Below are 16,773 nucleotides of genomic sequence, written 5' to 3' on the forward strand. Positions count from 1 at the left end.
CTAAGCCCATGACTTCACATTAGAGCATTACTGATCTTACTTTATTCCAAGTGATTATATGATCTGCTACTTCTTCCCCATCAACCCTCGAACACTCGCTACAAACCAAATCATCCATCGTTCTTTTCTTAGTCATTATAACCATGATAACGTTAAAATTTACTATAAGATTACCAATTTATGCACAGAAGTGTGTGAAAATAATTGTGGATGTCGTCAAGGAAACACAGTAGCTAGCTAATTATGTGCAGAAGGGAGTGTGAGAAGTATGCATGTAATAAAATAATTATATTTATCAACTAAAAAATATAAAATCCTCAAAAACCTCTCGAGTCTAAAAGAATATATAGGGGTTTGGATCGGGTAATAGAATCTATAACTCGGCTGCTCTTTTCAAGGTGGGAAAGGAAATAAATAAAAGAAAATCAAGGAAGATAAAAGACTTTGGCGAATCTTTTGAAAGAAAGAATTATCAATTATCAGGCAAGTTTATCAGAAGTGAAAACGGTAATGGCGACAGAAAAAAATTGAAATGCCATCTTCTGCTGCTAATGCTTCATATTTAAGCTAAATCAAAGGAGCACACTAATATTAGGAAAAAAAAAAGAGGAACAAACAAATCAACCCACAGAAAAGGGAAAAGGGGAAAAAAACTTGGAAATTTGTACATCCTTCTTCACTCAAAGGCAGATGACTACCCCGATCATCAACATCTTAATTAAACATCCCCTAACTTTTAATGGAAGAAGAAAAAGAAGAAGAGAGTGAAAGATAATTTAGAAATAAATTAACAAAAGACAAAAAAAAGGCGAGGAAAAGAAAGGAAAAAACACAGTTTCTTCTGTTACTAAAAAGGAGGGCGTGAAGTGCCCCAGTAGCCCTCAGCTGGCAGTTGCACTGAACTTAATAGATTGGGTGGCAACCCTTGAAAAAGGGATGGGTTTGGATCTTGCATTAGTTGTTGCTGCTGTTGTTGCTGTGGTAGTTGCTGCGGTTGCCCGACAATTCCAGGTGAGCCTAGAGGCCCACTTCCAGGCACAGGCGCCTGCTCCTCATCCTCCTCCAACGGCAGCCTCTCATATGCCGCATTACCAAAAGAAGCCGCCATAATCACCACCGGCCCAGATGCCAGAAGAGGACCCACCACGCTCCCCCCAATCACTTGCCCTTGACCACCGGCTAAATATATGGTCAAGCCCGACGCAACTGGAGGAGCTGGAGGTGGCAAGAACGATCCTGAAAGCGATAAAATCTCGAACCTTCCGTGCAAAGTTACCACTGCTCCGGGTGAACCCGGCTGCCTAAGTGTGACATTAGTTACCGTACCAGCCCCACTCAAAACCGAAACCCCTCTTAGCCTCCGCCTCGCAAAAGTTGATAAAGTCTCCATAATATCGCACCCGTTGGCGATTTCCATGACATGGGATCGCAGGGCATTGGCGCTATCTCTGGTGATTATGATCGGTGGTTTCGGCTTGTTCTTGGACCCGGAAGGTCTTCCACGGGGTCTTCTTGTGATCTCGTCATCTCCACCAGCTGTTGCAGGAACTAGTTCTTTTCCTTCAGCAGTGTTTGTGGCTGTGGCAGTGGGGTTAGTGATGTCATCATGTTCTCGCTTTTGACCACGGTTTAGGCTCCCGTTACCACTTTGTTGTTCTTCGTCAGAATTCTGCCGTTGATGTTGTTGAAATTGATGGAAAGGATGCAAATGAAGATCTCTGATGTGGAAAGGAGGTGGAAGAGGACGGCCATGTGCTGCAACTGGATCCATTTTCTTTGTTTCTTGTAATTTACCCTAATTATCTCTAATATACTGAAGAGCAACTAAATTAGGAGATAGATTCTGGGGCTCTGCTTGTTTGCTTACTTGTTGCTTTCTCTGCCCTTTTTCTTTTTCGTGGTTGGGGAGATATACCAAAACTGCTACTGACCTTCAGCTACACAAGAAAAAAAGGACGTGTAATCAACAGCAAACAAAATTGTAGCTGAAAGAGCTTAATCAAGCCCATGCTTCATATCTCTGGCCTTCAAGCTTGATCTGTAATAAGTGTTTGAATTAATCTCTTAAGATGAATATAAGTTGTTGGCTACAGGCTTGGGAGAAAACTGAAGGAGACGAGGGGAAAGAGAGAGAGAGAGAGCATATTTTTAGCTTTTTGGGTGTAGTGTTGTTGGGTTAGGGTTAGGTCAAGGCATCGGGTCGATGATGGGATGTCTTAGTAAGACAGCGTGCGCATGGGCGGTGTGTGGGGCCTACAATTCTCTCTTTTTTGTCTCTCACACTATATGGGACCCTAATACCGCCATCTTGTCTTAAAAAGCCTGCGCTATAAGATGATTTTGTCCATTGTTTATTGCCCGCAGGCAGATGAAGGCCTCAAACAAAGAGAGAAGTTTTGTTTCCTCTTTCTCCTTCATTCGGAAGCTTGTTTCGGCACGCTGTTCGCACCAGGCCTCGCAGTTACTACATACATCTCTCCCAGACATTCTTTGTAGCAATACATAAAAAGTCTATATTGATCTTTGGAGCATCTCTTTCAACTTTCTTTCTGGGGGCGCTTCCCATCTACTTTCCTTATTACGTCTGCCACCTGCCATTCATAACCCTTAACCTATATTGCAAGATAAACCGCTGATGGTATTGGAGGGACAAATGGAGCATTTATATTTAGAAGGTAAAATATAATATTTATATTTAAAAAATAAAATACTTATTAATATAATATTTATTTTTAATATGAATAAAATATATATTTAATAAATTTAAATTCAATGTAAATATATTAATTAATTATAATTTAATTAAATTAATAAAAATATAATAATTTGAACTTATTAATTTTTATTTAATTAGATAAATAAAAAAATAAATTTTTAATTTTTTTTAATGATAGGAGTTAATATAGCTGTATATTAAAAATATACTCACATGTAATTACTTCCACTTAAAAATTATAATTTCAGAAAGTGATCGTTTTATATGCCCTCTTAAATTTGTTATTGATAAAATAATCTAGTACATTCCATCAATAAAATATTATTAATTAAATTAAAATATAAAATTTATTATAATTTTAATTAAGATATTATTTTTTATTAATAAAGTGTATGTGCTAAATACGTGAATGTAAGGATTTCCTATTTAATAGTGTCATTTTTTTGCTCACTTAATAAATAAAGGATATATTAATTAAAATAATAGTTATAATTTAAAACTTAAATATTAGACACTTAATTATTCAGTTTTTTTTATTATTATTTTTAATTATCAAAGTATAATAATTTAATTTTCCTTTTCTTCAGGTTGGAGGATTGGCATTATCTGAATTCGGTGCAAGGAAAGTGTGGTTCGTGAAAATGTGGTATTGTCGTAACTCGGTGAAAGAGAAGAGGTGGCTTGTGAAAAGTGAGTGGTCCATGTGGGTCATGGGAAATTGGGCCAGACCCACCCGAACAAAATGGGTCAGGAGAGTCAGTGCGTGTCTTAAGGGCGATTCTCGATTCTAGGAATGCAAATGCTTTGGTGTTGATTTGTGGTGAATTGAACAATACAATCTCTTTTTTTTTTTGCTCATTTGAAAATGTCTGATATAATACGCATATATAAGTTTTTTTAATATATAATTATTATATTGTTAATATAAATAAACATATTTAATTAATAAGAAAGATATTAATTAAATGACATTTTTTGAAATGAATTTTTTTTTAGATCAATTAAATGAACTTACATAACGTATGACGTGTTAGAATTTAATGAATTAAATGTGTATCACAATTTTGCGTTGATGTATATGGCGTTGCGGGCCCAGTTAAATAAAAACAAATGATTTGATTTTTGCCGATCATGATCAGGGGACGTGTCTCTTCCCCATTTCCCTCGTCCCTTTACATTTTCTTTTTTGAAATTCCCTTAATATTATCGTTAAAAAAAGTTTAAATTTCACAATTATATTATCTTATTCATTTATTTATATTTTATTAATAAAATAATTATTTAATTAAAATTTTATATTGAAAAATAATATAGTTTAATACTAAAATTACCTATATTATCCAATAATATTTCATAAATTAACATTAACCTATTTTATAATACATTTCGTGAAAATATTTAGAGTCAGTCGAGGTCTGAGATCTTGAACCTCAATCTGAGCTTAATATTAAAAATAAAAGATCACAGCCGTTGGTTGACAGTGAAGAAGATAAGGGGAAGTGGCCAAGAACGAGAGTCAGCAGAATTTATAATAGGAAGTCAGACACCGTTGGATTTTCCCCCAACTTGAAAGCATCCAACTCATGCGCACGTGCAGGGCCAAGGCCACGGAATAAACCTCCGAGGACTATATCTTTTCTGTCATTTCCCACACTCTGCTATCAATTCAACTACAGTTATCTCTCCAAGGGAATCACCTCCAAACCAAAATCATGCAATTTTAATTTAAATTAAATTAATTTTAAAAGTTATTTTCTTGCTGTTTTATCTTATTTTTCCAAAAGCTTTCAACTGCGAATGCAGCTGTGGTAGATAGATAAGATTCTAGCTAGAAAGTGCATGCAGAAGCGAATAAAGGCGACGCATGTTATAAGTAGGGTTTTCCAGTTTTGGTTCTGATAGAGTTTTTTGATTTTTTTATATTTTTTTCTGATAGAGCATTATGAATGGGGCATTTATATTTTTTATCGAATTGAATATAAAAAATTAAAATTTTATGTTTTTTTTATTTTTTTTTAAATTATAATAAACTCTTAAAATAGAGTTGATCAAATTTAAATTAGTACCATGGTTTGTGTTATTATTTATTATTTTTAAATATTAATTAAATCTATTTAATCATATATCTTAAAATTATTTAATTTTTAATATTTTAATTCCTAATTTAAATGTGAAATCTTCATTTTGAATGAATGTTAATTTTAAATTAAAAATTTTAAAATTTAAATTAAGAATTAAAACAATAAAAATCTAATATTTTAAAAGTATATGATTAATTAGAGTTAAGTAATTATTTACATAGAATTTATTAATATTTAAAAAGTTAAATAAATAGCACATAATATAATTAGTATACTAATTTAAAATTCATGAAAATTATTTTAAAAATTGATTATGATTATAAAAAATTAAAAAGTTTGAATATAATATTAAAAATTTTGATTATATTTGTAATTAAATATAAAATTTTAAATTTTTATATTTAATTGAATAAATTAACTTAAAATTATATTTTATTATTTAAAATTGAAAAATTAAACGTAAAATATTTGTATTTTACATTTGGTAGGCGTAATTATAAATATGTCTTAACTCTCCATCGACATTATAGCTAGACTTTGTGAATTAGAAAAGGAGGAGGAGGATTTGAGGGCATCGCCAAAGGTGCGACATGTTGGGGAATGAGAAACCAAGGCGTGTGGGCTTAAATGAGAGAAAAACAAAGTAAAATATATATAGGAAGGGATGGCGCTGACACTGACAATTCAATTTCAGACAATGCAAAAAACAATTAATGTAGGAAACCCACGATGTGCTCATGTCAAATTAATACTCTGGAGACTGTCTAAACCTTCTTTCTACTTCTAGAGTATGCTCTGCATTCTATTCTATGTGAAAAGGCCACAGCAGAGCAGTGATGAGATGCCCCATCCATCCCATCAGTATCAGCCCACACCCTGAATCTCATGACTCCCATTGATGCACTGTGTCGCCTCTCTCTCTCTCTCTCGGCTTTTCATTTTGATTTTGATGCACCCCCTTCTCTTTCCCATTTACTACCAATTATCACTCAGTCCTTTTCACATAAAAGACTTAAAATTATTAGATTTTAAAATTAAATGATATATATTAATTTAAATAGATACTTGGTGGACATCTACTTGGAAAATCTATCCGCTAGTTTTGTCTTATTTTAAAACAATCACACTTTTTATTTTTAACATGCAAATATATTTCCTTAATTTACTTTTTTTTTTTGTTTAATGGATTAAAGAATATATAATATATAAATTGATTTCAATATCATACAGTTAGCTAGATTTCCTTTTTAAAAGAGTTGATAGTGAATTGTACTTCCAAGTCTTTGTTAATTAGAATAGTATTTTTGGGTAATTTAATATAATATTGAAATAATTAGCCTGATCCAATGGCCAAGATTCCTGCAGGTTCTACAAAAAGTCAAGCTTAATTAGCCAAGTGGAAAACAACATTGAGTTCACGGGGGACGATGGAAGAAATAAATAAATAAATAAATTATATATATATAATAAAGGCATACCATATTAAATTTGATGAAGATAATAGGGTCAATTTTGAAATAAGATTAAAATCGCTCAAAATTTAAAATTATAATAATCAGTAATTTTATTAATTTGAATCAATTTCGTTTTGAAAGAGGCCAAATCTCGAGTTCTCTTTCACTAAATTACCTAAAGTAGACTGAAGTTGATAATTAACTAACGATTTAATTCCATTTTGGATATTTTTTTAATAAAAAAAATAGATTAGAATAAAACTCAAACTATCGAAATTAAATAACTGTTTAATAAAAGTAGGAATTAAAACTGTTGCTGGCCAGCTGCTTTGGTGCTAATGCAACAACACATCAACGTAGGCCGATTATTCACGTATCCATCTATTAAACATGAATTAAGATAATAATTTATTAAATATTTAAATTTATAAAAATTGAGATAATTAAATAATACTTAAAAAATTAAAAATATTATATATATTATTGTTTTATTTAAATTTAAAGTAAAATTAATAAAATTTAAAATTAATTAAAAATGAGACTATTTTTGACATATAATAATATCTGCATCAACGCATGTGAAGGGCACTTTGAGAAGCCAATAGCAACTTAAGCTTTAGGTTGGGTTTTGTGTATAAAAATGGGTTGAGATTGTTGCACCCACATCCTCCATGGCTTGATTAATAAAGTCCAAATTTTGAAAGCTTTGAGGTTTTTAATTAATTAATTAAATATAATCACCAAGCACTAGAGAGCATTCACAATATTTTAGACACTAAATAGCCGACCAAACCATCAGGTTCCCATGTGATTGATAGGGACGTGTTTGGAATCATGTTCGTCATCCCCACTAATTCTATTGCTAATTGCCTAATGGGGATGACTTAATGTCAACAGCTAATACTGCTTTTTCACTTTGATTTTGAATATATGTAATGTAAAACACAAGCCCCCAGTATTTCAGTACTTTAACACTTTATTCAATTCTCCCTCACGTACTCTTCTGTGCTATGACTTTTGTCCAACACTTTGTAGTTGCATTCCCATTATTGATTAGTAATAATTAATTTATTTTTAACCTCTTAATTTAAAATATTATATATAGGAATCCGATGTTCACGGTATAAAGTGGAAAAAATGAGATGGGTTACACCTACCAACAACATATTAATTAAGCAAACTACAAAGGATTAGCTGGGATTTTATAAAATTGGTTCCTGCATATTTGGGAGAGCCCCATAATTAATATATAGAGTGGAAACTCCTTGAAAGTATTTTTTTTTTTATGCAGTTTCTTTTGAACTCTAAAGGTTGTGAATTAATAAAAGCTATGTTTTTTTTTTATTTTATAAAGTGTTATAGCAAAAGGTACGATAACATGATGGAAGTTGAGAACTTCTAATATTATAATGGGAAGGAGCAAAGTGATTATTGTGGACATGTTCATTTGCTAAAGTATGGGAAAAGTAGTGAGTGACATTTTGTCTCAAAATATTTAATTGATTTTTTATAAAAAAAAATCTAAAATGCTCTTAATCGGAGAGACTAATTAATTTATATTTTAATAAAATTAAGAAATTAACTAATAATAAAATATTTAATGTCTGAAATTAAAAAATAATTGACTGATAAATTTTTTATTATATATAAATAATTGAATATATTTTTTAAAATTAAAAGAATAATGAATGAATTTTATTATAAAAACTATATAATAAATTACGAGAATTATAAAGCTACTTTCAAAATGTTTAAATTGTTTACTTCGTTTTATTGCTATTTGTTTGGTTTGCTTGATTGATGATTATAAAACTCTAATGCAAAAGTTGTTATGTATAGTTGTGCCTTTGTGAAGCTATTAACGAATCTAATTGCTCATGTTTTTGCTAGTATAGATTTTTTTTTCCCTGTTTTTAGTTTTATAGGTTGTCTCCCCTAGCCTATTTTATGCATGTTCTGCTTGATGATATTAATAGTAGTTAATACTACTTTGTTTTTTTTTTTTAAAAAAAAAAAAAAAAAAAAAAAACTTGTTTACTGTGTATATATCTCAATTAAGGTCTATATTTATCCATTACAATCTATTTCTCTTACCATTCATTGAGGTAATGTAGCTCTAGATTTTCCAAATCCAAGGCGGAGAAGCAATCCACTGAAATCATACAAACATATGGGAACGGTCGGGACAGGAAGAGATGGAGTTAACAAATAAAAACTGGAAGCTACTAATCATCCGAGATAATTCCCTTAAAAAGGAGAGATCCATAACAAACTTTGAGTAGAATAAAGTTACATAGAATTAATAAATAGACAGGCAATGAATACTTGAGGCATTTTTCTTTCTCGAGCATTGGGTCGTGCAACAGCAAAGTTCAGACAATACAAACAAGTCGATAGATTCCATCATCTTCGACCAGTTTTTCCTGATTTCAAAACTCTGATGCAATCAAGTCCCACTAAAAAAAAAGCATCTTAAGGCCCTGAATTTGCCTTCCTAAGATATTCTTAGTTTTTAAATATTTGTCGGCTATATAATTACTATTTTACAGTCCAAGTATTTCAAACAAATTAAATAATTAAACTTGACAATTCAATAAATTTTAAATTAATTTCCATTTGAAACTCAAACGCATAGTTTGTTGTCCAAATAAACTTTAATTTTAAAATTATTTCATATCAACTATTAGTTATTTTAATTTTATTTATACTATATTACCTTTTTATAATTTATTAATTATAATTTTTTAAAATTAAAATTTTTATAACAATAAATTATTTAAAATTATAATATATAATACATAAATAAAAATATTATAAATAATAATTAAAGTAATTATAATATTTATTATTATATAATAAAAATTATATATATGAAAAAAATAATTATATTTTAAAATTTATATTTATATCCTAAACTTAAAATTTTGGACTATCAAATTTGTGTTTTCATATTTACTTCAATTTTATCGATTTTCTACTTTATGTGTTATGCGAAGTGTGATTATTTTTTAAAAAGTTTATTGATTAAAAAAACTTTTAATATTTATATTAATTCATATTTCTATCCAAAATTTTAAATTTTAAATAATAAAATTAAACATTTTTTAATTTATCACAATTATAACTAAAAAGACTAAATTAATCTGATAAACTAATTAATAAAAAATTACAATATAGTCTTTAAAATTTTATACTATTAAACATATCATCTTTTAATTTAAATTTTATATTGAAATTATATTTATTTTATATTTATCATATGTAATATTAAATAAATATTTATTACAAATAAATTTTACTACACAAAATATTATATATAAATATTATATATTAAAATATTTTAATGAATATTTATACTCACTATTATAAATTACGTATAAATTTTTAATATATTTTTATATTAATAATATAAAATGAAATAAAATATGATATGTTTTAATATGTAAAGTCATCTTTTATAAGTTATTTTATTTTATTTACTTATATAATAAATAAACTTGTGATGTATACTAATTTATTGATCGATCTGATAAAAATTATATTTTATACTAATAACATTAAATAAAATAAAATAGTATATATTTTATACTATATTTTTTTATGTTTTAAATTTTTATTAAACTACGTATAAAAATAAAAATAAAAAATAAATAAAGAGATTAAAAAATATTATTAAAATAAAAAAATATATTTTAAAGACTATTTTATTAGTCAAATAAAACTTTAAGAACTATATTATAATTTATCAATAACTTTTTAAATTCAATTTAGTTTTCTTTATTATAGAAATAAAATGAAAAAAATTTAATTTTATTATTTAAAATTTAAAATTTTGAATATAAATATGAATTAATATAAACATTTTGACATTTTTATAAATAAATGTATAATTTGACCCTCACCTTTTTTATAAAAATTATTATTATTATTTATTTTTGAATCAAGAAAAACTTTATTTATCTTGTAGAATAATAATCCAAGAGACAATCATAAATGTCAATCCAAATCTTGAATCTACCATGATGAATAGACTTTCTAGCTAATAAATGGGCGGCTCTATTTTCTTAACGCCGTACCCAACAAACATGAATGTTACCCTGAGACCGCATAATATCTTTGCAATCAGAAACAACTAATCCAAACTCTGAAAAGTCATCTAGAGGAGAGCGAATAGCCAAGGCTAAGGATTGGTTATAAAAATTATTATATCATCAATTTTATTTTTATCATATTTATTACTTTAACTTTTAAACATTTAGTAATTTAATATTTATAAAGTAAGAGAATGTATGTTAGTGTTTATAGATCATATTTTGGATTATGTATTTCTATTGTATTCTAGTAGATTCTAGTTAGTATCTTATGTCTATAAATATGATGTACTGAGATGTATAATACATCTTCTAAATTCTTTAGTACTATACAATTTAATAAAGAATTACTTTCTCTAAAATTAAGATGGCATCACAGCAGATTTCCTAGAAAGGCACCGCTCCATAAACCAAAAGTGTTTCTCATTTTCTTCAAGATCTGTGCTACTGAGGAGACCAGTTCAGCTAGATCACGCAATTCAGCGACTCCAACACAAGACTCGATAAAAATGTTCTCGACGATATTTTGGTCTTGCAGAACTCTAATAATTCGACGATACTTTTTATTTTCATTCAACTAATGAAACTTAAATACAGAAGATGGAAACGAGCGATGAAGAAGCTCTCGGAGCGAAGAATAAACTCAACTTTGTAGAAGGAAAAACAACCAGTCCTGAGGAAGGATCTAATGACTATGAAAAGTGGAGAAGGTGCAACTACATGGTAACTTCCTGGATCTTAAACTCCATATCAAAGCATCTAGTAGACAGTTTTTTCTATGCCATAAATGTGATAGAACTCTGGAATGAATTGGTTGAACGGTACGGTGAGAGTAACTGGCCCGATTGTAACAGCCCGGATACCGAACTGCCACCGGCACTAGGATCCAGATCGACTTAAGGTCGCCGGGACCCGTAGTAAGCCTGCTATCCTGTCTGTATACCTGTGAATCCCCATACATGATCATACATTTGCTGTAAAAACATAAAACTTTTCTGCATTCCAAGGCTTAACCTGTGCATGCACGCTCTCTGTTCTCTACTCATCCCTACTAGAGCTCCTCATGGCTCTAGGCGGATCAAACTCATACTGTTAAGCCTGGTTTTGCTCATCAACATACAACAATAAAGAAACATACAAAACTGATCATGTGACTCCACAAAGGGATTACAACTCTTATAAGTCAAGCACTATGCTATACACTGTACAGATACACGATCTCTATACATTTACATGTCCACACTAGCTATACACCACTCTGTACTCTTCCTGTACCCTGCTGAGTTCTCTCTGACCTCTGAACCTGCACAACTGGAGTTAGGGGAGAGGGATGAGCTACGATAGCCCAGTGAGTAGAATAGTAATAAATAACAGGTGATAAAACATGCTCTCATGGAATGCAACACATAATCACATCACCTCGGCCGGACGGATCAAAACTCCCTCTATCTCATCTGGGGTACCGGAGTACCATGTGCCTGGTCCCCGTAGGGCTGTTCCAGGTCTTTGTGTGCCTGGTCCCCGTAGGGCTGTTCCAGGTCTTTCCTCTGAGGGCTAATGAATCCTCACGAAGTCCGTGCCGTCTCACATAAGCAATGTACAAGGAGCAGTGCCAAGTACAAGGATAAATGCAATGCATCATCTTTGTGTACACTAATGCACTCACCCTATAGCATATTCATGATGCATGAAGCATGATAAAATATTCAGTTCTCAGATTAAAACATTACATTCAGTTAAATTCCACTCACCTTTAGTTATCTCTGAACTGACTCTGCAGGTTCTGACACTGGACTCACTGCTGATGTCCCTGATTCCTCTGGTCCGTACCTACACAGGTGGACTCAAATGAGGGACCAAACTCACGCAAGAACATCTCTAAGAAACTCCCCAAAACCCCTCTAACCAATCCTAAAACCATCACATAAAACATGCAAAAGAAAGCTGGACAGGGCACTTTCGGCGGCAGGTTCGGCGGCCGAAACCCCACTCCAGAGACGAAACTCATGCATGTTCGGCGGCACCTTCGGCGGCCGAAGGTCTCGTCCAGAGACGAAACTCACACACTTTCGACGGCCAAACTCCCTCTTTCGGCGGCCGAAAGTCCCTTTCTAAACCGAAAGCCTAGCTTTCGGGGGCAACCTTTGGCAGCCGAACTGCCTCCACAAGGGGTTCAGCGGCCGAATCTTCCTTCGGCGGCCGAACCTGGTTTTGCCCGAAGGGCAGAACCCTGCTCTGTTTCATGCAAACTTTGCCCAAAAGCCTACAAACATGCATATCAACTACTCCCAACTAGCATATACGCATATATATGCACCAAGGGGTCTAAAACTACCCTAAAACCCCAAACAAACATAGCACATAACACTTAAACATGTTTGAACACCACAAATCACCAAAAACCTCACCTAAACCTAAACATGCATACTACCCATACAAACTTCATAAAACCTTTCAAAATCATCAAAGAAGCTCCGGATCTTCACTTACCTCTTACACAACTTGAGGATGAAGGATCCTAACGTGGAGATATGAAGAAAAGCTCTTCCAAAGCTCCAAACTTCAAAACTTGGTTCTTTTGCTCAAAACCTTCACAAGTCACCAAAACTCTTAAAACTCTTGAAAGATTTGATGAAAATCATGGAAAACATGAAAGTCAACGTAGGAGAGGCTGGGACTCACCTCTGGCTGCAAGTGGAGGAGAAATAACCTCCTTCCACCGACCCTTGGCCCTTTTATAGGTGGCTGGCCAGACCACCTTCGGCAGCCGAACGTGAAGCCGCAACCATGCAATGTTCGGCGGCCGAAAGTGACCTTCGGCGGCCGAACCTTTGCATTTCTCTCTTGTTGCTTTTCTTTCAAAACTCAAGTCTTTTACCACTTCAAAACATGAAAACAAGTGAAAATACTTTGGAAAACATATGCATTACCCTTCTCGAGGGTTCCGACACCCGAGATTCCACCGGACTACAGGAATTCCGATGCCGGACTCGAGCCGGGTATTACATTCTCCCCCCCTTAAGAACATTCGTCCCCGAATGTCCCTAACACAACATAAACACATAGAAAAGGGGAAAACTAACCTTAAAACAAATATGGGTATTGCTGGAGCATGGACTCCCGAGTCTCTCAAGTGCACTCTTCTAGGTTATGGTGGTTCCACAGAACTTTCACCATTGGTATCTTCTTGTTTCTCAGCTTCCTGATCTGGGTGTCAAGGATCCGCACGGGCTGCTCTACATAGGTGAGATCACTTAAGATTTCCACCTCAGGTTCACTCAGAACCTTCTCTGGATCTGACACAAACTTCCGCAACATAGAAACATGGAATACCGGGTGAATTCTGTCCATAGAAGCCGGTAAATCTAGCTTATACGATACAGGCCCGATCTTCTGCAAGATCTCAAAGGGACCAATGTACCGTGGGGCCAGTTTACCCTTCTTTCCAAACCGAACCACTCCTTTCATTGGAGACACCTTAAGCAATACCATATCCCCCTCCTGGAATTCTAGCTGCTTCCTACGGATGTCTGCATAGCTTTTCTGTCTGCTTACAGTCGTTCTGATCCTCTCTCTGATGATAGGCACTAACTTGCTGGTTATCTCAACTAACTCTGGCCCTGCAAGAGTTTTCTCTCCTACCTCTTCCCAGCAAACAGGTGTTCGGCACTTCCTCCCATACAGCGCTTCATAAGGAGCCATTCCTATGCTAGCATGATGGCTGTTGTTGTAGGCAAACTCCACCAGAGGTAGATGCTGCCTCCAAGAACCGCCAAAGTCTAACACACACATTCTCAGCATATCTTCAATGGTCTGGATGGTTCTCTCTGACTGACCGTCTGTCTGTGGATGGAAAGCAGTGCTGAAATCCAACCTTGTGCCCATTTCATTTTGCAGACTTCGGCAAAACCTGGAGGTGAACTGAGGTCCTCGATCTGATACGATCGACACTGGAACTCCATGCAACCTTACTATCTCGTCTACATACACCTGCGCCAACTTGTCCACAGAGTAGTTACTCCTGACTGGAATGAAGTGAGCAGATTTCGTGAGTCTATCCACAATCACCCATATGGAGTCTAGTCTGTTAGACGTCGCCGGTAAGCCCACTACAAAATCCATAGCTAGGTTCTCCCATTTCCATTCTGGAATCGGCAGTGGGTTAAGCATTCCAGCCGGCTTCTGGTGCTCTAGCTTCACCCTTTGACATGTCTCGCAGGCTGACACGAACTGTGCCACTTCTCTCTTCATTGCTGGCCACCAATACACCTTTCTCAGATCTTGATACATCTTGGTGGCTCCCGGGTGAATGCTATACCTCGCATTATGAGCTTCCCTCATAATGTCTGCCTTCAAACTGCTATCATCTGGTACACATAACCTCTTACCGTGCCGAAGAATCCCCTCACCGTCAAATCTGAACTCTGCACTGTTGCCCGACTGAACAGTCCTGGCAATCTTCACTAACTCGGGGTCTTCGTGCTGTTTCAGAGCCACTTGCTCTAGAAACACTGGTGTCACTCTCATCTGTGCGATCAAAGCACCTGTACCAGATAACTGCAATTGTAACCCTTCTTCCACAAGCTTGTAGAAATCCTTCACCACCGGTCTTCTCTCTACTGCAATGTGGGATAAACTGCCAAGTGATTTTCGGCTTAAGGCATCAGCTACAACATTAGCCTTGCCCGGATGATACTGGATCTTACAATCATAATCACTGAGCAATTCGACCCACCGTCTCTGCCTCAAGTTTAACTCTCTCTGACTTAAGATGTGCTGCAGGCTCTTATGATCCGTATAGATCTCACACTTTACCCCATAGAGGTAATGCCTCCACATCTTAAGTGCAAAGATAACAGCTGCCATCTCAAGATCGTGTGTCGGATAGTTCAGCTCGTGCTTCTTCAGCTGTCTAGAAGCATAAGCTATCACTCTGTCATTCTGCATCAACACACAACCTAATCCCACTCGGGATGCATCACAGAACACTGTGAAATCTTCATCACTGATCGGCAGAGCTAACACCGGTGCTGAAGTTAACCGTCTCTTCAACTCTGCAAAACTCTCCTCACAATCCTTTGACCATATAAACTTCTGATTCTTTCTGGTCAGTCTGGTCATAGGAGCAGCTATCTTCGAGAAGTCCTGAACAAACCTCCGATAGTAGCCTGCCAAACCCAGAAAACTCTTGATCTCTGTCACTGTAGTGGGTGTAGGCCAGTTGGCTACTGCCTCTACCTTTTTGGGATCTACTGCTATACCTTCCTCTGATACAACATGTCCCAAAAAGGAAATGCTCCTTAGCCAGAACTCGCACTTGGAGAACTTGGCATACAAGCCATGCTCTCTCAAGGTTTGCAAAACTAGTCTCAGATGCTGGGCATGCTCCTCCGCATTTCTGGAGTACACCAAGATATCATCAATAAAGACGATCACAAAACGATCCAAGTACTCCCTGAAAACCCGGTTCATGAGATCCATGAATGCTGCAGGGGCGTTAGTCAACCCGAACGGCATCACAAGGAACTCATAATGCCCATATCTGGTTCTGAAAGCAGTCTTGGATACATCTCCTTCCTTGATCTTCAACTGGTGGTATCCGGATCTCAGATCTATTTTAGAAAAACAACCTGCTCCTGCCAGCTGGTCAAATAGATCATCGATCCTGGGTAAAGGATACTTGTTTTTGATAGTGACTTTGTTTAACTGTCTGTAGTCGACACAAAGTCTCAAAGGTCCATCTTTCTTTCTGACAAATAATACTGGAGCACCCCAGGGTGAGGTACTCGGGCGGATGAAACCCTTAGCTACCAAATCCTGTAACTGCTCTTTCAACTCTCGCAACTCTGCTGGTGCCATCCTGTAGGGAGGAATAGAGATCGGTCTGGCATTGGGCATCAACTCAATCTCGAACTCTATTTCCCTATCCGGTGGCAGTCCTGGAAGCTCTTCAGGAAACAAATCTGGGAAGTCTTTAACAACTGGTACTGAGGATGGTTCCCTAACCTGACTGTCTAGCTCTCTCACATAAGCTAGGAACCCCTGACACCCCTTCCTTAACATCCTACGAGCCTGGAGGGCTGATATCAAACCCCTAGGTGTCCCTCTCCTGTCTCCTCTGAAGACACACTCTGACCCATCCTGGTCTCTGACACTGACTACCTTGTCTCTACAGTTCAGGGTAGCATCATACGTAGATAACCAGTCCATCCCTAGAATGACATCAAAATCTGTCAACTCTAGAACCACCAGGTCAGCTGGAAGGTATCTACCATCTATGCACACTGGACTGAACCGACAGACTGACTCTGCCACAGATGGATCACATTTGGGTCCACTGACCCATAGAGGACACTCTAACTCAGACACCATCAGACCCAACCTCTCTGCAGCTCTAGAAGAAATGAAAGAGTGAGAAGCACCGGGGTCCA

At 34.9% G+C, this 16,773-nt stretch overlaps 1 protein-coding gene across 1 annotated transcript; it reads right to left on the reverse strand.

Annotated features, from left to right (window-relative positions):
• Positions 1–561: 561 nt before the first annotated feature.
• On the reverse strand, positions 562–2,257 carry LOC110615137 (AT-hook motif nuclear-localized protein 22). The gene has a single exon (XM_021756859.2). It carries the CDS (start codon positions 1,769–1,771, stop codon positions 848–850), a length of 924 nt encoding a protein of 307 aa, XP_021612551.1. The 5' UTR covers positions 1,772–2,257; the 3' UTR covers positions 562–847.
• Positions 2,258–16,773: the final 14,516 nt, after the last annotated feature.

Source organism: Manihot esculenta, chromosome 5 (assembly GCF_001659605.2).
Source record: "Manihot esculenta cultivar AM560-2 chromosome 5, M.esculenta_v8, whole genome shotgun sequence".
NCBI lineage: Eukaryota > Viridiplantae > Streptophyta > Magnoliopsida > Malpighiales > Euphorbiaceae > Manihot > Manihot esculenta.

Excerpts from the sequence above, each read along its gene's own strand:
- LOC110615137 (XM_021756859.2), bottom strand. The coding sequence starts at position 1,771 with ATGGATCCAGTTGCAGCACATGGCCGTCCTCTTCCACCTCCTTTCCAC.